This window comes from Kogia breviceps, chromosome 1, assembly GCF_026419965.1.
Source record: "Kogia breviceps isolate mKogBre1 chromosome 1, mKogBre1 haplotype 1, whole genome shotgun sequence".
NCBI classification, from domain to species: domain Eukaryota; kingdom Metazoa; phylum Chordata; class Mammalia; order Artiodactyla; family Physeteridae; genus Kogia; species Kogia breviceps.
The window spans coordinates 179589279-179614750 of NC_081310.1; the positions used below are offsets into that span (position 1 = coordinate 179589279).

Below are 25472 nucleotides of genomic sequence, written 5' to 3' on the forward strand. Positions count from 1 at the left end.
ACTAACACAGTATTGTGAAGCAATTATACTCCAATAAAGATCAATTTAAAAAAAGAAGAGGGCTTCCCTGGTGGCGCAGTGGTTGAGAATCCCCCTGCCGATGCAGGGGACACGGGTTCGTGCCCCGGTCTGGGAAGATCCCACATGCTGTGGAGAGGCTAGGCCCGTGAGCCATGGCCGCTGAGCCTGCACATCCGGAGCCTGTGCTCCGCAATGGGAGAGGCCACAACAGTGAGAGGCCCGCGTATCACAAAAAAAAAAGAAGAAAAAGAAGAAGAAAACAGGAATCTGCTTGCCAAGGCAGGGGACATGAGTTCAAGCCCTGATCCAGGAAGATCCCATATGCCGCGGAGTAACTAAGCCTGTGCGTCACAACTACTGAGCCTGTGCTCTAGAGCCCACGAGCCACAACTACTGAGCCCGAGTGCCGCAACTACTGAAGCCCGCACACCTAGAGCCCATGCCCCACGACGAGAAGCCACCACGATGAGAAGCCTGTGTACCGCAACAAAGAGTAGCCCCCGCTCGCCACAGCTAGAGAAAAGCCTGCGTGCAGCAATGAAGACCCAATGCAGCCAAAAATTAATTAATTAATTAATTAATTATTTTTAAATGGGCCAGGACATGAATAATTCACCAAAGAGGATATACAGATGGCAAACAGCACATGAAAAGATGTTTAACATCACAAGGCTTAAATTAAAGAAATGCAAATTAAGACCAGGATAGGATATTACTACACACCTCTCAGAATGGCTAAAATTTTTTTAAAAATAATAATAATGACAGCACCAAATGCTAGCAAAGATGTAGAAAACTGGATCACTCATACATTGCTGGTAAGAATGTAAAACAATACAGCCTCTCTGACAGTTCCCAATAAAACTAAATACGCAATTACCAAATGATCCATCAATTGTACTCTCAGGCATCTATCCCAGAAAAATATGAAAACTTATGTCCATGAAAAACTTGTAAATGAATTTTCATAGCAGCTCTACTTGTAATAACCAAAAACTGGGACCAGTTCAAGTGTCCTTCAACAGATAAACGGTTAAACAAAGTCTGGTATATCCACACCATGGACCACTACTCAGCATTAAAAAGGAATGAACTATTGATTTACACAACAACTTGGATGAATCTCCAGGAAATTACAATATGCAAAAAAGCAAATCTCAGTGCCAAGACAATTCAATGGGAAAAGAATAGTCTTTTCAATAAATGGTGCTGGAACAAGTGGACACCTGCAAGCAAAAGAATGAGATTGGATTCCTACCTCACACCATATACAAAAATTCACTCAAAGTGGATCAAGGACCTAAATGTAAGAGCTGAAACTATAAAAGTTTTAGAAAAAAATAAGGGTAAATCTTCGTGACCTTGGATTAGGCAATGTTTTTTTAGATATGACATTGAAAACACAAACAAAAGAAAAAATAGATAAATTGTACTTCATCAAAACTAAAAACCTTTGTGTTTCAAAGGACACCATCAAGAAAACTAAAAGACAACCCACAGAATGGAAGAAAACACTTGCAAATATATCTGATAAGGGTTTAGTATCCAGAACATATAAGCAACTTTTACAACTCAATAATAAAAAAACTGAACTTAAAAATGAGTAAAGGATCTTAATAGACATTTCTACAGCGAAGACATATAAACGGCCAATAAGCACATGAAAAAAGTTCAATATCATTAACCATCAGGGAAATGCAACACCACAATGAGACACCACTTCGTATCCACTAGGACGGTTATAATCAGAAGACAGATAATAACAAGTGTTAGTGAGAATGTAGAGAAACTGGAACCCCCATACACTGCTGATGAGAATGTAAAGTGGAGTGGTTGCTTTGGAAAACAGTCCAGTAATTCCCTAAATGGTTGAACATAGTTACCATACTATATATATATGTATATATATATATATACATATATATATATACACACCCAGGAGAAATGAAAACATATGTCCATACCAAACCCTGTACTTTAATATTCATAAGAATACTGTTCATAATAACCAACAAGTATAAACAATGCAAATGCCTACCAACCAATGAATGAATAAGTAAATTATGGTATGTCTGCAAAAGAAAATATTATTCAACAATAAAAAGTACTGGGACTTCCCTGGTGGCAGGATTTCCCTGGAAGCACAGTGGTTAAGAATACGCCTGCCAATGCAGGGGACGCAGGTTCGAGCCCTGGTCTGGGAAGATCCCACATGCTGCGGAGCAACTAAGCCTGTGCATCACAACTATCAAGCCTGCGCTCTAGAGCACGCGAGCCACAACTACTGAAGCCCACGTACCTAGAGCCCATGCTCCGCCACAAGAGAAGCCACCACAATGAGAAGACTGTGCACCACAAGAAGAGTAGCCCTAGCTTCCCCCAACTAGAGAAAGCCCGTGTGCAGCAACAAAGACCCAACGCAGCCAAAAGTAAAATAAATAAATTTATTTTTTAAAAAATACTAATGCATGCCGCAACATGGATAAACCTTGAAAAAATGTACTAAGTGAAAGAAGCCAGTCACTAAAGACTACATATTGTATGATTCCATTTATATGAAATGTCCACAAAGAGGCAAATCTATAGAGACAAAAAGTAAATTAGTGGCTGCCTTGAACCTAAGGAATTAGGGGGAAATGAGGGGAGGGGTGGACTGCAAAAGAATACAAGGTTTCCTTTGGGGGAAATGAAAAATGTTCTAAAATTGATTGTTGTGATGGTTGCACAACTCTGTGAATATACTAAAAACCACTGAATTGTACACTTTAATGAGTGAAATGTATGAGGTGTGAATTACATCTCATAAAGCTGTTACCAAATAAAAAAGCCGATTCAAAAGGTTATACACTGTATGATTTCATTGTCTATATAACATTTCTAAAGTGACAAAATTTTAGAAATGAAGGACAAATTAGTGGTTACCAAGAGTTGGGGGTGGAGGAAGGGACAGAAATGATATAAAAGAGCAACGAAGGATCCTTAAGCTGATTGAACCGTTCACTATCTTGACTGTGGTGGTAAATACACAAAGCAACCAACACATGTGATAAACTGTATAGAACTAAATATACACAGATACACACAAATCAAGACAAATGAAACTGGGGAAGTCTGAAAAAGATCTGTGGACTTTATCAATGTCAGTATTTTGAGTGTGATTTATACTACAGTTTTGCAAAATTCAGGAAACAGGGTAAAGTGTGTAAGGAAATCTCTCATATTTTTTCTTACAACCGCATATGAATCTTTTATATCTCAATAAAAATTCAACAACAACAAAAACGCTGAAATCACAGAGTAAGAAAATTGTTCTGCTGTCAATTTCTCTTCCGATTAAACAATAGTCTCCCCTGGTGCAGGTGTGCCATTGCTCGTAACAGCTCCATTACCCTTTGAAACAAGCAAAAGCAGACTTCAGGCTCAATTGCCCAGACAAGAGAATCCAGCTAGAATTTAATAACACTTTTATTTTATGGTGTTTAGTTGTTTATTTTATCTAGATGATATAATGTAGAATTAAGAACACCGATTCTGAAGTCAGCCGGTCAAGGGTTCCAATCCCTTACTGCTCTGCTGCTTACTAGCTGTGTGACTTTGAGCCAGTCACTTAACATCTCTGTTAATAAAAATCTATACAGAGGTTACAGATTTTACACCTCACCTGTAAAACAGGTATGACAAGAGTACCTAGATCATGGTGTTGTTCCGAGTTTTAAATCAATAAATGACACACACACAATATATGTATAAATGTCCATCACAAAGTGAAATGTTAGCTATCATTATTTTCTTTACCATAACTAGGATTGAGGGAAGGTCACGATGTTTTAGAAAGTTTTAGAAGCACAGATCGAGGCCATACTACCGCTCGGAATGTACCCTTCGCCCCTCGGTTGCCCTGAGTCCATACCCGGGTATCCGGAGGAGGGAGTGGAGCCAGGAGGCACCCACCTGCGCACTTGGTGCGGCTGACGAGGGGTGGCCCGGGGCGGCCGGTGCCGCCGTCACCGGGGCGCGTGAGCAGGACGCTGATCTCGTACTCCGTGTCGGGGTCGAGGTGCCACAGCTTGTAGGTCTGCAGGCTGACCGCGTGCACCTCCGCCCACGGGCCGCGCGCCATGCGGTACTCAATCTCCTTACGCACGATCGGCCCGTCGCCAATGATGGAGTTGGTGTTGAGCTGGATAATGAGGTAGGTGGGACCAGCGCGCAGCAGCTGCGGGGGCGCAATGGGGGTAGGGGGCTCTGCAAGGAGATGGGAGAGAGACGGAACCCACGGATGCCGCTATGAATCCCTGGCCCTCAGCTGCTCACCCCACCACACCCAAAAGCCCAAGAGCCCGCCTGTCCCCCCAGGCTCCTCACGCAGCCCCCAACTCCTAGACTAAACTGCCTCTCCCAACTAAATCCCATGGCCCTAAGAAGCTCCCCACTCCAAAAGCTGACCCCGTCCTCACCCCTCAGCCTACACCCTCTCCCTCACTCCCTTCTGAATCCCCAAGTCCTCGCCTCCAAGGACTGACCGCTTGCCCGCTCCGGTCAACCCTAGGGCCCAATAGCCAGATCCCGCCTCGCCGGGCTCACACCTTGACCCAGTCCCCACGCGGGCCCACCTCTCAGTCACATCCCCTCACCTCCAGTCGGACCTGATCGCGGGTGAGATTGTGCCCCTCCGCAAGCCCCGCCCCGCGGTCAGACCACGCCCCCGGTCAAACCCTTCCTTCCCTACCCGTCCATGGGCCACGCCCCCTGACAAGACTGCGCCCCCACCCTCCGCTCGCCCCGCCCCTCGGAGGCCCGCCCTCCGCAAGCGTCCCCGAGCTGACCTTTGACGATCAGCTCTGCGAAGTTGGAGACGCCCACGCCACGCGGGGCTTGGGACACGCAGCGGTACAGGTCCTGCTCCGCGCGGCGCACGGCGGCCAGCGGGAAGGTGGCCAGGAAGCGCCGGTGGCTGATGTGCCTCACGCCGGCCGCGGGCACCAGTGCCCCACTCTGTCGCTGAGCGGGGAGAGGGACCAGTGGGTCATGGGCACCGGGGAAGAAAGGTCCGGATCTCGCTGTGACCCGGGCGAGGGGAGTGGTAAATGTCCCGGCCCCATTTAGCCATCGCTACTACACAGGGGCATTTGGGGTTCCTGGAACCAGCTCTACCACAGGAAGGTGTGGGTCTGATTAAGGGAATGTGGTGGCTCTGCCTTTGATGATGGAAGGTGTGGTTGGAGGATCCTGGAGCCGCTCTCTGTCCTCGGGGGATGGGGCACCCAAGAGGGCAGAGCAGCGCCTAGGGAGAGCCAGGACGCATGTGTATGGGTGCTGGAGAATAACAGAAGGACTCAGCATTCAGCAGAGGAGCCAGAATTTTTCATAAGTTGGCCAAGGTCCCCCCGCACTCCCACCCCAGCCGCCTCACCTGCAGAAGGAAGCGCTCAGCCTCCGCTGCTCTGCCAGCGGCCATGCACTGGAACGAGGCGTTCTGGCCCGCGTTGACCTCCACGTCGCCCAGGCGGAAGAAGTGCGGGGCCTTTGCTGCCGGAACAGAGCCTTGGTGTGAGCTGGGCTCACGCCCCCTGTCAGCAGGAGCCGCAGGCGCCTGTACCCCTCACCCTGCACCCCAGTGGGCTGGGACTCACCGCAGGGGTAGCTGAGAAGCAGGATGTCATCTAGGCCCATGTAGCCCCTGCGGTCTGAGGAGATGAGGGCCTCAAACAGCACCTGGGGGAGGTGGGAGGGTCCCTGTCATGCTGACATCCCTCCAGCCCTGCCTGGGGAGATGCTCACAAGAGTCCTCTTTCAGCTGTGCTCCAGCCCCATCCTCCTCAACAAGCAGCCCAGCTCACAGTTACCCTCCATACCAAGCCAGCTTGTTGTGGAAGGGGGTGTCAGCACCCAGATCTAACAAGGTCAAGGCCAGAGGTCCCATCCCAATCCTGAACAGTTACCTTCAAGCCACAAAACTTCCCAGCCAGACAGGGTTTCCAAGTCAGCACTATTCCAACTCACCTCGACCCCAACCATAAACTATTCCTAATAACAATGACCTCTGACACTGGACCAGACTGAACCATCACTGAAGAACCCAATGCTGACCACAGACTGGCCACTGACCTTGACCACAGACTGACTCCTGATGCTGAACACAAACTAATTCCAACCTTGGCCACTTGCTTACTCTGATCTCATGCTGACACCCCTCTACCCACACCCCCAAGCACAGAGTGACCACAGACTGAACCCAGCCCACCTGATATTCATTGGGCCAGAATGTGCTGACAGCTAGCTCAGCCTGGTGCCACTGGCGGCCGTGGGATCCAGTCATGTTCCAGACGGCACTGCCCAGGGGACCCCCATTGACACGCACATAGATGCCCAAAGTGCCCGGGCTGTGCCCATCCCGGCTGTACAGGAAGTAGCTGAACTGCACACAGTGGGTGTCATTCTCACTCAGACTCTGGAAGATGACATGGGCCCGCTGGCCTGGAGCATGCTGGGAAGCATTGACCATCAAGTAGGAGCCTGGAAAGAGAGGAGGAAGAGGCAGGAGCTGAGAACTCAGGGGAGGACCAGGGTCAGGTGGGCACAGAGGAGGAGGCAGAAACAAAGGACTCCAGGCATTTGGACCCATCTGGAGTCAGGGGACTGAGTTCTGGTCCCAGCTCTGACTCACTGGGTAAGTCCCTTCATTTCCCTGCATCTGTTTCCCAAAGTAAAGACTTGAAGCAGCAAAAAAAACACACAAATCTGGCTGTGCCAAAACGCCTTTCTGGCTCCTCACCTCACCCTTTATGACCCCAATCCAAGCTTGTGCTAATCCACAGCTTTCCCCACATTCTGAGCTGCCCTGGGAGGCAAGGACTAGGACATTCATCTCAGGAGTCAAGAGTCCGGCACATGACAGGCCCTCAAAGTCCACCTCTTCTGAAGCCCTCCCTCTCCATCCCTCTATGGGTGTCTCTCCTGGCCCTTGGATCATTAATAAAGTATGTATCGCTCTCCCCAGCCTGTGATGCCTCAGGGCTCCGCTGCGTCCCCTGCACAAGTCTGCAAGCTGAATGAACTTACAGAACAGAGATGGAATGAAAGGACTCTAACTTCCCTTCCAGCCCCCAGCCCCTCAGTCTAAACTCCTGGGACACAACTCTCTTGATTTTGAACCTGGAGAAAGGCAGCCCTGCCCCTTCCCCAGAGATCCAAGCTGTATGCTGGGAGTGGGGGAGAGGGGTGGAGGGGGAAAGGGGGCTGGACTCCTCAGGACCTGGCTGGGGGATTATGGCTTCCCTTCTGTGGGGAGAAGGCCCCAGCAGCTGCTAACGGGGTGCCTGCAGCCACCCAGGGCCGCCTCCTCCCAGGCCTGGCTGCCAGCCCACACAAGGCCATTCAGATCCCAAACCACGAGGCTCCCTGCTCCAGGAGAGCTCTCCAGGGACTCCGCTGGAGGGAACTGCATTCATCTCTGGGAGCCAGAAGCCTGTGAAGAAGGCAGCTCCTGCATCAGTCCTGGTGGGGTAGTAAACAAAACTCCAGGTCTCCATTCCCACCCAGGAAGGGGCACATCCCAGCCCCCACACGGTCTCTCTTGGCCCACTCCTCCATCCTCTCTCCTCTCCCTGGGCGCAGCTGTGTGTGTGTCTCTCTCCCCCTTTCAAACCGACACTTTGTTCTTGCATCTTCCTCCTGCCCCCTCTGCCTCTGTCTCTTCTTCTTCCCTAGTCTTTTCTCACACTGCATCCCTCCTCTTCTGTTTCATTTACTCCTTTCATCCCTGTCACCCCTCCTTCTCCTCTCTCCTGCTCTCTGAGTGTGAATCTCCCTCCTTCCTCCTCTCTCCACCTCCAGCTCTCTTCCCCAGAATGTGAGCACCAACACAGCAGAGAGACTGTCCATCTGGCTCACCACTGCATCCCCAGGATCCAGCCCAAGGCCCACTCTACATACACCATTTCTCTCCCCCTTTTGTCACTGGGTATGTCTCTGCTTGTGTGGGGGAGAGAGAGAAGCAGAGCCCACACAGGGTGGTTAGGACTGTAAGAGGTGAATTCAAATCAGCAACTTGTACCCGAATGCTAACCTGTACCAGGCCAAGGCTGGGCCCTGGGGATATGGAATCGGCCCGCTCAGCAACCCTGCCACGGTGGGCACCTTGACAGATCACTGTTCCACAGGTCAGACTTTGATACCTGCCAGGACAGAGGTCAAACAAGGAGCTGAGAGCCCTGTGAAGGCGGAGAGGAATGCCCCAGGGAGGGCACAGTGTGAGCAAATGCACAGAAGAGGGGAGGCAGGGGGGCCTCCGGGAGTCAAGGCGAGGGGCAGGAGCCCAGGCTGCGGAGGCTGCCTGTGCCAGGTCGTGGAGGGCCTCTCTCCTGCTGGCTTCAAGTCCTGGTCCCACAGTGAGAACCTTTGCTGCCCCTCCCACGCACTCTTGACAGCAGATGCGATCTCGGCCATGCCGTGAGCTGAGCAGCAAAGGCCCTGGCCCACTACTGTGACAGGGCAAAGGGGAGGGGCCGTAGGCTGTCCCATTCTGGGTTCCCTCAGCAAGCCCTTTTGTTCCCCGCACTACGCTATGTCCTCCGACTCAGCCTTCATCAGTAATAAAGGTGATAATTTGGCCTCCACCTGTCTTATCCTTTTCTTAATCCCCAGTTGCTTCTGTACCCAGTGAAGAGGGGTGCTAGTAGTTGGACCCCCTCAAATATCTCCAACAATAGCATCTAAGCATTAATTGAACCCTTACATGCCACCCCCATGTTATATACTTTATAGGCGTTAGCTAATAATCCTGTGAAATGGATTATTGTGCTCTCCATTTTATAGCTAAGGAAATGGAAGCTCAGAGAAGTTAGGTGACTTGCCCAAAGCCACACAGATGGTAAAGTGATGAAGCAAAGATCTAAAGCCCAGCCTTCATGACTCTGGAACCAGTGCACTAGAGGCCATCATCAGGGTAGAAGGCCAGGACTAGAATCTACATAATTAGTCTCCTCTCAGTCCAGTGTTCACGGCACCAGATATTCCCCATCCGGAAACAGGGTCAGGGCAGGGCAGAAGTCGGGAAAGATCCAGGAAGAAAGGGGTAGAGGCAGAAAGGTTTTACACACATCCAGCCCCCAAGGTTACTGCTCTGTCAGCATCTTCAAGTCCTGGGAGACCAGGATTCAGAGGCTCACAGGGAGAGGAGAGCCTCCCTGAAGGTGGAGGATTTAGGAAGACCTGGCAGGAGTAAGGTGGATCCTGAACTAAGCTGCCATAGGGGTAATGGGAGGTGGGCTTTATCTTACAGTTTGTAAGGGTCTTTGATTACTTGAAGCTGCACCCATTTTACAGGTAAAACTACCTGATGTACACAATTGGTCAGGGTCCAGAGAGCTCCATATTCACAGAGTCATTTGTGTCATTACAGATGCCAGAGCAGATGGAGGCCCAGAAAGATTAGGCAATGTACCCAAGGTAACACAGCAGGTGGGTAGCATGGAAGGAGATGAAGGGGGAATGGTGACTGAGAGTAGGCTCACCAGGGGGCAGGTCCACAGGAGCCCGGGTGCCAGGGTGGATCCTCACTTGCTCCCACTGGAAGTCGTCATACTGGGCCTGGCTGTACTCACAGGGCGCTGCTGGGTCACTCGCCTCCTCGAAGGTGCAGCCGGCTGTGAGGGAAGGGCCTGCTTAGCCCGGGCTCGAGCAGGGCTGCTGGCCAGAAGGGTTCCTGGGGCTACCCTCTAGGTGCCCCCCACTGTCCCTTCCTACCCAGGCCCACCTTCATCCCCTCCGTCTCCTCAAGCCCTCCCCCCACTGCTCCCTCCCTCTAACCAAACACTCCCTCCCCCACCCTCTCCTTCTTTTCATTGTCCCCTCCCAATGCCAAGACCTCCCCACATTGCCCACCTCCCCCAGTACTCCCCAGGACCCCCCACTGCTCAACCACCGATCAAAGACCCTCCTCAACAAAAAACAGTTATCATTACTGTCCATGAAAGCCTCTCAACAACTCATGAGATCAAAGCTAGAATCATCCCCACTTTACAGATGAGGAAACTGAGGCCCAAAGAGGCTGTGACCTCCCTAAGGTCACACAGCAGGTTAATGACAGAGGTGGGGTTTGGACCAAGATCCCCTGACTGCTGGTCAGTGTTCCATCACCTGCCCCTCCATCTTTGCAGAGAGGACAGACAGTGGGCCCCAGGACTGGCAGGGTCATGAATGCCCTAAGTCAGCCCTGATGGTATCCCCTTAAAAATAAGAACAATGTCCACTGATGACATCAGGCTTACGACAAGCCCTGCACAGTGCTAAATGCTTTAAGCGTGGAGTCCCATTTAGGCCTCGCCTTCTAAGGAGGTACCACTACTGTATTGTTCCTCCTTGACAGATAGGATTAAGTGATGCACATTACCCAACGTCACCCAACTGAGGTCTCTGCCTGCAGGAATGTGGCAGGCAAAACAGTCATGTGTGGACGGAGGACACATATGACTAGAAGAAGCAAACTCCCATGATTTGGAACCAATATACATAGTTTAAATAAGGCAGGGATTGAAATGGATGTGAGTCCTTTGGTTGGTGATGAGGTCCATATATCTTAGCTGGCTCATCAAAGCCCCGAGTTGGACATAATACACTTGAGAACACCACTGGTTCAGAAAGTAACTGCAAACAGGTCCTCACACTCACTCCTGAACCTTAGTGTTTGGAGCCCCATCAGGGGGTAAATGAAGGCATCTGAGACCCAGGAAAACGCATGGACAAGTGGCGAGGAAGCAGGCACAAATCGTGCCAGGCCCTGTCCTGGGTGCCTATCAACCACTGGTACTTCTCCCCGCTTGACAGATGAGGTGACTGAGGCTCTGAGAGGTGAAGGGATTCATCCACAGTATACGGTGGTAGATAAGCAAGTGGGCTTTGGCATCAGACAGACTTGGGATTGAAGCTTGACTCTGCAATTTGCCAGCCCTCTGATGGTGATCCTTTCTCATCCTCAGTTTCCCCACCCACAAGTGGAGTTGTTGAGGTTTCAGTGCGGGGGTCCACTTAGCACAATGCCTAGCACATGCAAGCACTCAGGAGATAGCAGCTCTGCACCTGTTCCACCTGAGACACCTGAGTAACAGAAGTAGGATTTGAATCCATGGCGGTCAGAGGCCGAAGTCCACATTTCTCACCAGAAAAGCCTTCACTATGAGAAGCAGCAACTTTTAGCTGCTTCCCAGCCTCAAGAAGAGGAGGGACAAGAAACAGAGAGTAACTGGGGAGTGAGTGCCACGTGCCAGGCACAACGGTGGGCATCTGCACGCACTGCTGGTGACCTAACTTTCAGGAGGCTCTGCTGTTTCATCTGCAGCAGGGACTTCTCCAGGTTTTCGCGGATCATGTGAAGCAGCATCTCGAAATGCACAGCCAGGCACAAGGGGCTTGCCACTATTGGTGGTGGGGGGCGGTCTCCCTTTCCTCTTTATGGACCCCATCAGAGTGTAAAACAGTAAAAGGTGGGCATAAGGCTGGCACCAGGTTGATGGGAGGAAATAACAGCAGCCTCTCTCCAGAGCTGGGTCAGGACGTTGGCTGAGCTCTTTGCCTCATTGTGTGAAAAGCCCTGGTCAGCATGTGCCCTATGCCTGTGGAGGTGGGTTTTAACCCCATCTGTGCTGGGGAGGCCTCAGCTCTTCCCCTAGAAAATGATCCATAGCACAGCCTGGAGAGAGAACATAGCTAGTAGGGATGATCAGGGATGGCTTCCTGGAGGAGGGGACATTTGACTTCATTCAGCCTGAGCTGAGTCTGTGCCTGAGGGTCTTGGCCAAGGCCTCCCTGAGCCAGACAAATTACCAGAAAGGGAACCCCAGGATCTAGAGTCTCGCTGGAGCTCAGGTCCTTCCTGTTCCTTCTCAAGTAACAAGGCAGCTGCCCCAGATGTCTCAGCCATGGCCCTGCGGCGAGCCTGGGAATGCCAGCTCCTTGGCTTTCTCCCGTCCGTTCTGAGCCAGGCCACGTGAGCAGCCTGACTGACCTGGTCAGAGGGACCCCCAGACTGTCTGACCTTGGCCAGAGTAACCTTGACTGTCTGATGCAGGTCAGTGACCCCCAGACAGATAGACCTGAGCCAGAGTGGCCCCATCATCATCCAGATGACCATCAGACCATCTGACTTCGGCCAGAATGACCACCAGACTGACTGAGCCCAGACCAGCTGACCATGTCCAGAGTGACCCCTGACTTCCGTCAAAACGGAAGTCCTGCACCTGTCTCAGGCCAGGGTGATCTCCCTGGCTGACCATTCCCATTCAGAGTACCCCCTCCCGGAGGCAGAATGATTCCCTCTCCCTGATCCATGCCCATCCCCAGCCCTGTGTTTCTGGGCCAGGCCCATTCCAGCCACAGCCCTCAGGGGGTAATATCTCTGGGGCCAGGTTCTCCAAGGTGAGCCCCACCCCCACCTGCTCCCCAGCTCACCCTGGGATGGGAACAATCAGCCCTCCTGGATCCTGGGAAAAGCCCCATCACCTCCAGTCTGGATGGCTCAGGAGCTAGGCGTCCCAACGCCAAGTCCCCACTTCTACTAGAGACTCAACTCCTGCTAGGGGCCGCCAGCCCAGGGGAAAAGAAAATAGACCAGACTTTGTGTTGAGAGCAAGAACGGTCAGGGAATACCTCTCAACTCCATCAACACAGACGTGGGCCCAGACATGCACACACACATCAACGCCATCGCAAGAGGGCTGCCACTTACCACCATGACCCCCTGTGCCACTGATTCCTCATAACTCATAAGGTCGGTACTATTATTATTCCTATTTGACAGATGGATACCGAAGTACAAAGAGATGAGGTGGCTTGCTCAAGGCCACATCTTAAGTCCCAGAAGCTGGGATTTATACCACCTATCTTTATTCAAGGAGACTAGGCACAAACCAAGCAAGGCCCTGGTATTCTGCTGGCCACATGTGCAAATTCGGTTCCATTCATTGGACATTCATTCACTGACAGTACAAAGCAGGCCCCAGGTTGGCACTAGTAGAGGCACAAGCATGGTTAAGACTCTGCTCTGCTCTCAAGGACCTCCGAGTCTGAGTGGAAGTAAGGGAATGAGACAAAGCAGAGAAAGGTCAAGGCCACAAGGGGAGTCTGGGGAGGAGGGCGGGGACAGGGGGAAGGCTTCCTGGAGGTGGGTGCATCTGAGCAGAAGGATGGAAGGATAGGTACCATCCTGGCCAGTAGAGATGGAGAGAGGGGCACCTGAGGTAAAGGGCCCAGCGGGAGCGAAGGAAGGTAGTGAGTAAAGACAGTTGGTCCAGGGCACAGACAGGAGCCCAGACTGGCCAAACGATGGTAGATAAGATGGGAGGGAAGGAGGCTGAAGCCAGATCACGGACAGCCAAGTGCCAGGGTGAGAAGTCCAGCCTCATTTTAAGCGGGGGGGGGGGAAAGCACACTAGGTATTTGAGCAGAGAAGCACGTGGATTCAGATGAGACAAGTGACACATCCTATAAGTCATGAGGAGGGCAGGTGGCTTCTCCAGACGGCACTGTAGGATCAGAAGTGGGACAAGCCATCAAGGGGTCTGGGGTCAGATGTCAGGAACTGGTGAGGAGGGGGCCTCAAGTCCCCATCTTGGATGCAAATGGCACGCGCTCCAATCACACCGACAGAGATGCACAACACACACAGACACACACACACTCGGTGTTCACATACACACACTCTCTCCCCTCAGCCTCGTCTAAGCCTTGGGGACACAGTCTCAGCGGGGCTGGGGACAGGGAGAAAACCAGACCCCACCGTGGGTACGCCATCTCTGCCAGGGCCTCCCCGAGAGGGTGGGCTGAATCAACCCAGGACCCAGAGCAGCTCCCCCAGACTCAGCTCAAACTGGCCCAGCTACATTCCTCAGCTAATCTCCACAATCTGGCAGGCGGTTGCCTGAGCAACCGTCAGCCACAATTTGGGAAGGCAGGATGATGGTTTATCCACATCCGGCTGGGCTCTGGATGGGGTGATGTAAGGGGCAAAGCAACCTCTGCAGGAGGAGCCAGAGTGCGGGAGGGGGTCTCCCTGGAGTGAGGGTCTCCACCCCTCCATATGCTTGTACTTCCATATGCAGACCTGTGTGTGTGTGTGTGTGTGTGTGTGTGTGCGCGCGCGCGCGCGTGTGCATACACGTGTACATGGCTGTGAGACTGATAGCCTGGTACTGACTTGTGAGTACTCGACTGGGAGGCAGAAGGCCTGGATCTAATTCCTGCTGAGCCGCTAACGTCCTGTGTGACCCTGGGGAGGTGGCTTGTCCTCTCGGAAGCCCTGCTTCCTCACCTATGAAATGAGAATGGGGACCTCGGTGACCTCGAAGGCTGTTCCATCTCTAGAATTCTGATTCCATTCGTGTGAGCATGCATGTGGGCAAGAATAACTTGAAGGCAGAGAGAGATACTATAGGGGAGAGGTGAGGGTGAGTGTGGCTCTCAAAGTGTAGGTCCCTCAGGCACTGTGCTGTGAAGTCGTGGGCGTGCGTCTGTACGTTTATCTGCAGAGACACATGGGCACGTTCAGCAGTAAGCATGTGCCAAAGGGGGAGGTGAGTGTACACGGCAGGTAGAGGGGAGTCGTGCGTGCGTGCGTGTGTGCGTGTGCACGGGGGCACCACAAGCATGGAAGCACCAGACTTCCTCGCCACCAGACAGGGAATGGTGTTCTGTGCCAAGTGTGGCTGCCAGCCACCATCAGTGTTTTCCGAAGACCCTAGGTAAACAGAGGCTGTTTGCAATGGGATTTTTGTTCCCTTTGGTTTGTCAATAGAACATTCAGTTCCCAAGGGACAGCCCCAGGAGGAACAAAACTCCTCCCAACAGATTACAAATTTAGGGGCTGGCATCATACCCAATCCCTGGCATAGCCCCAACCCTTGCCTGGGGAACCCAAATACAACCCCAAGGATAACACTGGTCTCTTTCACCATCTGAAGCCACACCCCCTTTCTAGGTAGCCCAACCCAACCCTGGAGCCAACACAGGCTCACCCTTGGACATTCCTGCCCAACCCAGCCCCATCCCATGTTCTCCACTGCAACAACAGCTCCGTCTCAGGCCTGTCTAACCCCTACCTCCTCCCTTCTTGAGATCAGAGACTGTCTCTTAATGCCTTTGAGCCCCATCCCCAAGCCCTGTGTATAGCAGAATGCCAACAGTGGCTGGGCCTATCGACCCCATGGTCCCAGCTAGTCTGATCCAGGCTCAAGGACCCAGGCTCAAGGGCCATGACTCCAGCCCAGAGACCTGGCCCAGCCCCCTTCACTGCTCTCCTGGCCCAGATCAACACAACCAGACCTTGGCTAGGGCTCCCCAGAGCTGCCCTCCAGAGCCCTGAATAACTGATGCGCAATTAACAAGGGCTGGGCTGGCAGCAATATGCCCACCTTTTAATCACCCAGCATTCAGCAGAGCTGCAACCAAGAAGAACACCCAGGGCCAGGCCACAGGGAGAGAAAGCTGAGCTGATATCCCCTACAGGAGCCAATACAGAACCCAGCGATGCCAACATCCTTCCATTTCTACTGAGAATAGAAGGAAGCCAACTACAGCAGGGGAAACTTAGGCCAGGCTCACTCCCCATCTCCCGGATCAATATGCCCAGCAAATCCCAAAGTTAACAGCAGGGCTGCCATGTTGGTAGTGTAAGGGGAAGGCACAGGGCAGGGACAGACTCCATACAGAGACAAAGGGCTGAATGGAGGGTTGTTCTTTGCAGAGGTACAGTGGGCAAAGGGTACACAGACCCCTGTAGCGCAGACACCGTGTGTCATATAAAAACACAGTGCAGCGCAGAGAGGCAGAGGGCTGTGCGCGAACACGTACAGTGCAAAGATCTGGACTTTCTAATGGTCCCGTGGCAAGAGAGGGCTACGTGGCTGCGGTGTGGCGTGTTGCGGGTGCAATGCAGCAGCTCCACTGTACAGAGGCGGAATGCGGTTACACAATGCAGGGGAGCAGAGAAGTGTACACAGACCCCCACACAACACCTGGCACAGCAAGGCAGGACTGGTCGGTGCCATGATGCAGTGGAGAGGTGCCCCATCCATCGTGGCCAGACCCAGAGCTGCACAGAGCCACAGTGCAGCAGTGAGCACTTAGTGGTACATTGGGCTGGCGCTCAGCACCAAGGGATAGGTGTATGCAGGAACACCGAGGGGGTATGTCCAAGCCTCACTAGGCTTGGCACATAGCTGGCGCTCCATGAATTCTCACTGGAAGGATGTCTAGTGGAGGCATGCAGAACATGCAGAGATATAGGGAAGAGAAAGACGTGGTGCAGTGCAGAAGGAACTGCTGGGTACTCGATACAGTCCCAAAGAGTACAGTAAGTGTAGACCTGAGAGCAGGGGTAGAAAGTGGCACCAAAATGGAATGTAGTAAAGACACCATATGGAACAGGGAATTCAGGGCAAGAGCTCTGCATCTTGAAATCCAGTAGAACGCACACAACCCAACAGTGAACAGGTATAGTGCAGGGTAGAGGCCCAGGACAGTGACCGTGTGCAGTGCACAGACGTAACACCGGCTACTTGCAAAAGTAATGTCTGCAAAAACCCACGCCAGTCCCGAGCCCGACAAAACGGCCTCAAGCTGCAGTGTAGCTACTGACTCCTCGGGCAGTGAGCAGTGGGGGCCAGAGGAACACTGCAGTGAGGCCACTTGAAGCAAAGATGTTGCTCAACTGGGGCTGCCAACAGAAACCTGGGGAAGGACACCAGCTGACACATCAGTGGCTATACAGGGTGAGATAACCTAGAGGGCGCCGTTACAGCGGCAGTGGTACCAGGAGATGCGCATCTCCAGTGCAGTGCAGTGAAGCAGTGGGACAGAAGTGCTGTGCCAGGCAAAGGGGCGCTGTGTTTGTACAGCGCGACGGTGGACTGCAGACAGGCTGTGCCCGGCCATACCCGATGCAGTGCACATGCCCACTACAACAATGCAGTGCAGTACAGAGAGGCCACGTGATGCAGATGCAGTGTCGTGGTAGCACGGCATCTGTTGGCACAGTGCAGTGATGCGTTGCCAGGGACTATGCACAGTCCCAGGAGGGTCCCCAAGCCCAACACAACGTCATCATCCAATAGAGTCACACGGCACAGAAGAGAGCCGCAAAGACACAAATGGCTGCACAACTGCAGAACAGAGGTACAGCACAATGGGACAATATGGGTGGAGCATATACAGACACGCAGGAGAGTCCACACAGCCAATGGAATGCGGAATCTCACACAGCGCAGCCATGCAGCATAGGGCTGAGATGTAGTGCAGTGCAAGGATGCAATGCAGTGGCCCAGTCCTGAGGTGATGGGTCCAGGACTCCCCAGAGAGCACACACCCAGAGCAGTCCGGGGCGTTGATGCACAGCAGTTCTTAGTGTGAGGTGAAGTCGTGGCACACTTCTCCCTAGGATGCACTGGAGAGCAGGGGAGCCGGGACCCCCAGAAACCCCTGTGCCTACAGCTCTGCCTGGCTGGGCTGGCTACCCCCACGGGTTGGGGGAGAGGCCTCATCTGCCCTGGGGGCTTCCCCCGACCTCACCTCCCACTCCCAGCATCTTCCACCCCAGGGACTCTCCAAGGGCACAGGATGAAGCCACTGCCACCCGCGGGGCAGAGAGCCAGAACTGAGCACATTGCCCAGGTATTTCTACCTGAGCAGGGCCCCAGCACGCAGGCAGGGGAACCATGAATTCAGATTCTGCTGAAAAGCTTTTGGACAATTAAAGCACATGCCCTGGCCCCCAGCCCAGGGCCAGGCAGTGGAGGGAGGGAGGGAGAGAGAGAGAGACAGAGAGAGACAGAGGGAGACCAATTGGATTAGGCCCTGGCACAGGGTGGGCGGGAAGTGGAAGGAACGGAGGGGAGGGGGTGAGAGGCGAGCCAGACCCAATGACCTGGATGGTGACTCCAGCACTCCCAGCCGCCAGGACCCCTCCCAGGCCTGTATTTCACCAGAAGCCAAGAACAAACTTTTCTGAGCACACAGGATAGGCACACATACACACACCCTTAATAATAGTTTAGCACATACAGTGCTTACTACATGCCAGAACCTGTTCTCAACAATATACGTATGTATATAAAATATATCCTCACAGCAACCCCGTGCAGTGGGTTCGTTCCACTATTATCCCCATCTCACAGATGAGAACAGTAAAGGCCCAGAGAGCTCAAGTAACTTGCCCAAGGGTTACATGGCCAGCAGTGGTAGAGTGAGGATTCGAACCCAGAGGGTGGGGCTCCCAAGTCCACGCTCTTCACCACCACACTCTAGGTACAAACACACAGGCACACACGCACAACCACAAGGGTGTACACATACACACATGCAAACACACACATCCACACATAGACACATCCTGAGCAATAGCTGAGACCCACCTGTCCTGTCCAGATAGGTTTCTGATACCTCCCAGTTGTCACCTCTTATCCCCCCTCAGCTGTCCCATATCCCCCTTCTATCCATCCCTCACCTGTCCCCCAACCCTCAGTTGTTCCCCCAACACCACCTGTCCCCTCATTCCCAGCTGCTCCCACCCCCCCAGATATATCTTTATTGCAAGTAATCTCCCATCTCCCCCCGCTGTCCCCCACCCCCAAGTTGTCACTCCACCCCAGCTGTGATCTCGCTCATCAAATATCTCCAACACCCCTTCCCAACTTCCCTATCCCAATCCTTCATCCTCTCCACGTATACTCAGCTCCCAAACCTCAGGGACCCCTCTAAGCCCCCCTTTTCCTCATCCCTTCAGATTCACCACCAGGTCCTGGGGTCTGCACCCTGGGAATCTGCTCAAGACCTCCTGAGTCATCCAGTAACAGTTGCCTTCTGAGTTGTCAGCCCCAGGGGTCCTCCCCAGCCATTCTTCAGGCAATGGCAGCCCCACCCAGGGCCAGCCAAGGGGGGATACCGGCCCCCAACCATGACTGCCGTCTGGAGCCCCAGCTCCACTCCCACTCCCTCTGAGCCTTCCCTGTGTACCCAGGGGTCCACATCAATGCAAACACTGAGTAGGCACATGCCACGTACAAGGCCCTGGGGATGGGAGACGACAATGACCCAGCCCAGCCCTTCCTCCCAGCCTAGTGGGGAAGGAGACAGAAAACACTGCAGCCCACTGACACATGTGCATGGTGGGAGAAACCTGGCCAACCATATTGGTTGGCGTCTGGGAAGGCTTTCCTGGGGAAGTGACATCAGAGCTGGCCTTTTGAAGGCTGAGCGAGTAGCCAGGCCTCCAGGAAGCAAGATGGGTGGGGTGGTGTTCTGGGCAGAAGGCACAGAACGTTGCAAGGCAGAGAGGCGTGAAAGGGCCTGGCAGGTTCTGGGACCAACATTGGCCTGGTGAGCCTGGATCATAAGGCGGACGTGGGGAGTGGGGTCAGGGGAGGAGAGGCATAAACATGAAGCTGTCATGGAAAGCAGAGCTTGGGTCATACAGGGCCTTATCTGTCATGTTAGGCTTTGGTCCCTGGGTGCTGGAGAGTCTTCAACCTAGAACAAGGGAGTGGCAGGATCCTATGCCTGCCTGAGAGGTCATTCGGACCTCGGGGTGGCAGAAGCACTGACAAGCTGATTGGCAGAATGGAGACCAAAGAGGGGGCTGCTGCAATCGTCCAGGCAAGAAATGATGGGGCTGGAGAGAAGCGGACATGGATTCAGCAAAACCTTCTTCAGTGGCCACTGAGCGACAGGCCATCCACTCCTTGAGGTGTCCGGGCCTCACTAAAGATGCTGTAGGCCTTGCACCTCTAGACCAGCACGGTCTATAGAATTTTATGCTGTGATGGAAATGCTCTCTACCTTCACAGACTGACCAATTCCATAGCTACTAGCAACAGGCGACTCTTGAGGACTTGAAATCTGGCTGGTGAGACTGAGGGACCGAATGTTTATTTTAATGAACTGTAGCTAAGTGGCCACATGTAAGTGGCCACTGTACTGAAGATAGCAGATGGAGAACATTTCCATCATTTTAGAAAGTTCTATTGGATAACACAGCTCTAGAATGACAAACCACAGAGAAGCAGAACCACTGGGGTCTCCTCCAGAGGGTTCTGGCACTGGAGGCTGTAGGGAGGTGAGAAGGGAAGCCCAGGGAAGGCGGTGTCACAGGCTGAGCTGGCACAGCCCCAGTCCCTTGTCCATAGCTGCGCACGGTCACCGGGACACTTCCCACCCAAACATGCATATCCCTTTTCAGGAGACGCAGACACCTAAATATACAAATAGACACACAGACCACAGGGCACCACAAAGCCAAACTCACAAACACCTGGGTACTCCAATGCATGCGCACCTCACTGCTGGATACATAGATACCCCACACCCGTACACCCGGGTACCCACACCCAGACTCCCAGTCACCTGGGCAGCCTGGGCAGCCCCACAGCTGGACACAACACGGCTACAGTCCAACACACCCATTAACCTGAGGACTCCCAGACACCTGGATACACCCACCGCCGGATCCAGAGACACTGGGATATCCTTATGTTGACACACCCGGTTCCTCCCACATCCTGGTACTGAGATACCCACACCCAGAACCTGAGACACCACCCACCCAAATAGCTCCACCCCCAAACTCCTGGAATCTGACACTTGGATACCCAGACACCCCAGCATCAGGCCCCCCAGGTTCAGACCAGCTTGTCGCCTCCTTACTCCAAATTCAGATCCTGCCACACAGAGTAACCAGATGGCTAGACTCCCTGAGAAGCCACACATGTGTCCTGTGCCCCAGGCTACAATCATACAATCACAACCACACACACACACACACACACACACACACACACACACACACACACTCTCTGACTGCCCAGATGTCAGAATCACATCTGCACACACCTCAGCCTTCTCCCCGAACCCCACCTGCAGGGGTCAACACAGGGGGCAGCTCTCCCCCCTTCCTGGGCTCACAGGCAGCCAGGACAGAGGCTGAGACAGAGGACAGAGTCTGCCCTCCTGCCGCAGGGCCCACCCCCTCCTCCCCAGACACTCAGACTGACAGTTGGGACTCGATGCCTCTCACCAACTGCCGAACCTCCAGCACAAAGAGCTGAGACCAGGGGCCGGACAGGCCCTGCCAGCTGCTGGGGGACAAGGGCAGTGGGGGTGGGGCTCGGGAGGGGGGCACAGAGGACAGTGGTTGGAGGGAGGGGCTGGCAGGCAGAGAGTTGACCTCTCCAACTCACAGCTCCCAGACAACACTCTCTGCTTGGCCTTTTCACACACACCATCCCCCAGCAGAATTTTCCAGATTCCTGGAGGGAAACCTATTTCTGTTATCTCTACTTTCAGTGGAGTCAGTGCGCCCCCATCTGGTATCTCCAGCTCAGAACCTGACCCACTGGACATCACTCATTCTTTCATGCTGGGTGTATTTACTCAGCAGGAGTGGGCCAGGCCTTGTACCTGGCACTAAAGATTCAGAAGGGAACTAAATAGCCAGTCCCTGTCCCCACAGAGCTCATGGTCTGTAAGGAAGAAAGGACAAATAAACTTTAATTATAATAATTACGGTGTTATGGAAAAACCTAATCAACCCCCACCTTCCCTTTTTAGGCTAGAAGGGGGAAGTAACCAAGGAAGGCTTCAGAGAGGAGGTGATGTCTAAGCTAAAATCCGAAGGAGGAGCAGGAGCTCACCCAGTGAAGAGGTGGAGTTAGAGAGTTCTGGGGAGAAAATATAGCTTGTGCAAAGGCCCAGAGAGGAGATGGCAGGAGTGGACGTTTAGTGGGTATTAGTAGGTGGGTTAGACTGGCCACAGCATAGGATGCAAGGCAAGTAGTACGAAGCTGATGGGACTGGACAGGCAGGCAGGGGTTAGAGCAGGCAAGAGGACATAGGGGGAGGGACTTAACCCAGGAGGTAATGGGGAGCCTTCAAAGGGTTTCAAACCAAGGTTTCAAACATGTGTTTTAGGAAGATCCCTGACACTATGGAGGGAGGGGCGGAGGAAGAGGCTGGAGCCTTCCTGCCTGTGAAAGATGGATGAGGATAGAGAGAAGGGGACAGATGAGAGAGATCCTGAGATGGCATAAAGGGAGGTTGCATCAGGATGCAGGGAGAGCAGCTTGGAGGAGGGAGGGGGTTAAAAAAGGAAGGAGGGCACAAAGTACCCCAGCAACTCTAGCTAACCCATCCCTGCATGAAAAGCCACCACCCACCCCATTCTAGATTAGCTGATGAAGGCATGGAAGGATGGCAGCATGCCTGGAGCAAGCAGGGTGTCCACCCTGGATTTTTCCTGACACCAGAGCTAGGAGGGAGGCCGTTCAGGAGCTCAGCACCCCCCCCCACTCTGGCCACTCGCACATCTTCCTGCTGAGTCCCTCCCCCACCCCCAGGGAGAAGGGCCAGCTGCCCAGACAAGCCTTTATTGCCCAACCTGAAACCACTGGGCAGCCTCTCCCTCATTCCTGCTGTCCACAACTCCAGCAACCAAAAGGACAAAATGAGCTAGAACGCAGCAGAATAAATTACTGCCAGATTTGCCTGGCTCAGAGACATCACCACCCACCCTTTGCGGGGAGGGAGACTCAGGAGGCCTTCAGGGAGCTGGGCTGACTCTAACCAACTTGCGGACAAGGGGAGATCACACCCCTTCTACTAAGGGCTTCTGAATTAACCTCAACAGTAATAGTTACAGGTGCCAGGAACTGTACAAGTGAAGTGACTTGCCCAAGGTCACAGGGACAGCATGTGGCAGAGATAGATTTGAACCCAGGTCACCCTGGCTTCAAATCACAATCTCTGGCTCTGTAGCAGTCCTCAAAACCATCTTTTGTTCCCTGGCACTCACAAACAGAGCTTTAGTTTACAATCTACCAAGTACCATACACCTTCATTATGAAGCCCATGGGGCAGATGAGGAAACGGCGGCCCCAAGAATGGAAGCAACCCACTCAAGATCTCACTCCCAAACCTCCGTCCTTGACAGTCTCCCCTCCTGGCAGGAGCTGGGGCACCTGAGGGTTCTTGGAATCAAGATGATGGTGGCAGCGAAGGGGGAGCATGTACCCATGGTTTGATCTCAGGGTGGGGGAGGGGGACAAAGTTGCTGCAGGACACAGGGAGGGATTGGGGGAGGATAAGGAGGGAGGTCGCCTTAGGCGTCCTCTCCGGCACCGCACCGAGCGGTCAAAGCTAAAGCTGTGCGCGATGGCCTGGGGCCGCCAGGCCCGGCCGAGCTCAGAGCCAGTGGCGGGAGCGGCTGCAGGTGCCCAGGGAGCTCCATCCGAGGGGCCGGAGGGAGCAGCGGGGCAGCGAACGCGATCGGAAGAGGCCAGTTCTCTGAGACCGGCGGCCTAAAGGAGTCTCTGGGGCCGACGTGCTTCTGCCTGTGTCTTGGCTCGGGTACCCGTCTGGGGAGTCTCCCCGTTACTCAGCGCCCCGGGTACCAGGCTGAAGCCGCCCAACTGGAGGGGGTAGGGGTGCTGAGGCAGCCACCGGTAAGGGACCGGCCACCCCCGCCCCAGGGGAGGCATGGGGCGCAACTCCGCAGGAGAGGGCCGCAATCTGGGATCCCAGGCCTCAGGGTAGGATGGAGGGTTGGGAAGGGGGTGGACAGACACACCAACACACACATAGACCACACACTGTCCACAGCACACACGGGTACACAGACACAGCTTTAGATACACACATTCAGAAACGCTATCACACGTACAACTACACACACACACACACACACCACCACCACGACCACCACCACCACCACAGCCGAAAACACTCCAGACTCCAAAACACACCCAGAGACAGCGCGGTCATACAGCACATAGAAGCACGGAGACACACGCTCTCACACGTACACTCATGGCCGTCCCGGCCGGCGGGGAGGCCGCACAAAGTTGCGGAGTCGACTGAGGGGATGTCCCGGGAGACCCCTGCGTTCGCGGCGTCCCCAACGCGCAACGGGAGGGGGCGCCGTCCGGCCGCCCAGAGCCAGGCCCAGCCGACCCGGACTCACCCCCGCCCAGCTGCCCTGGAGCTGCCACGGCCCGGCCCCCGCAGGAGCGCCCGGCCGCCCGGCCTTCCCCTCCCGCCGGCCTCGGCGCGCCCCGCGGCCCCCCGCGTCCACCACCCCCCCGCGTCGGGCCCTCCCCAGCCCCAGCCCGGGCGCCCCGCAGCCCCGGCGCCGCCTCGGATCTGCCGCCAGCCAGCGCTGCGCCGAACTTGCGAAACAACAAACAGCCCGAAATGTCGGAGTCGGAGGCCGCCGGGCCCCCATCCCTCCCTGGCGAGCCTCAGGGCCGGCCCGACCCGGGAGAGGAGGGGAGGAGAAGGGAGGGGGCGCCGCCACGACAACTTGTTCCGGGCCCGCGCGCCCCACACGCGCACACACACACACACACCCTGCCACCGCCCCCTCGGGCGGCCCCGGGCCCCGGGCACACACTCAGCCACGGCCCAGGAGCGCACCAGACTCGCAAAATTCCCGGACACGCAGCCAGCACGCACGAACACACTCACATCCGTTCCAGACACGCTCCTACACACGCATTCCCGGCACACTTGGCATTCACTCGGACCCGCGCAGCCCCCCGGCGGCGCACACCACCAACCCCAGACACTCCCACACGTACACATTGCGCACACGGCACACGGTCACACACGTTCCGGACCCGTTCCCACGCCTTCACACACGTACACGGATCTCACAAGCACACACACCGCACACGCGTTCCCTGCTCCACACGCGGGCAGAATCCACAGAGCACTCTTCGCCACACGCAGAACACAAACACACGAGCCATTCTCGGACACACAGCAAACAACACTCCGGGCTAGGGCACACAAAATGCCCACAAATGCAACACATTAGCAGACACAACTCCTGCCACACAACCAAACTCAAATGTACAAACAACAAGCACACAATCCTACTTGGCCCCACACACACTACACAGTGGCAGAGACACAAGACACTCAGCGCACACCCCATGCCTCCTCGATGCACACAACATTCACCCCAATATACTCGTGGACACACAACACACACAGCAGCTCTTCTTTCACGTAACTCAGGACACACACCATTCGCAGGCACACAACACCCTGAGCACACGACCGCACATCCAACACTCAGACACACAGGGAGCAGGCTCGCAACGTCCGGTCACCCAACACTCCCACTTTCTTTCGAGCTACGCCACGGGCGCCGGGGGCTCCGCGGGGCAAGCTGGGTCCGACCGACTCGCGCTTACCTGCCGGAGTCTCGGTCTCGGGCGCGCAGAGCTGGAAGGTGAGCGCCAGGACGAAAGCCTGGGCGCGAGCCATGGTGCGCCGCAGCCTGCCCCGGGGGCCCGGCGCGGGGGGCGCAGCCGCCGGAGCCCGAGCCGGGCCCGAGGCGAGCCAGAGCCGGAGCGAAGCGGCGCGGCGCGGAGCGGGACTGGCGCCGAGTCCAGAGCGGGAGCCCAAGC

The 25472-nt window shown here is 54.3% G+C and overlaps 1 protein-coding gene across 9 annotated transcripts in view; it reads right to left on the minus strand.

The window, feature by feature from the left end:
• Positions 1-25440, minus strand: part of LOC131768258 (receptor-type tyrosine-protein phosphatase U) — an 80859-nt gene extending 55419 nt beyond the window's left edge. For 8 of the 9 annotated variants that reach the window (XM_059035865.2, XM_059083972.2, XM_067013196.1 and 5 more), the window contains exons 1-7: positions 25257-25437; positions 9537-9668; positions 6266-6537; positions 5655-5736; positions 5435-5550; positions 4848-5022; positions 3973-4266 (exon numbers count right to left, since the gene is read on the minus strand). In XM_059035865.2, the coding sequence (XP_058891848.1) occupies positions 3973-4266; positions 4848-5022; positions 5435-5550; positions 5655-5736; positions 6266-6537; positions 9537-9668; positions 25257-25329 (1144 nt within the window). In that variant the 5' untranslated portion in view covers positions 25330-25437. Of the gene's footprint in view, positions 1-3972; positions 4267-4847; positions 5023-5434; positions 5551-5654; positions 5737-6265; positions 6538-9536; positions 9669-25256 lie in introns of all 9 variants that reach the window. The other variant, XM_067013188.1, reaches the window with a different exon arrangement.
• Positions 25441-25472: the final 32 nt, after the last annotated feature.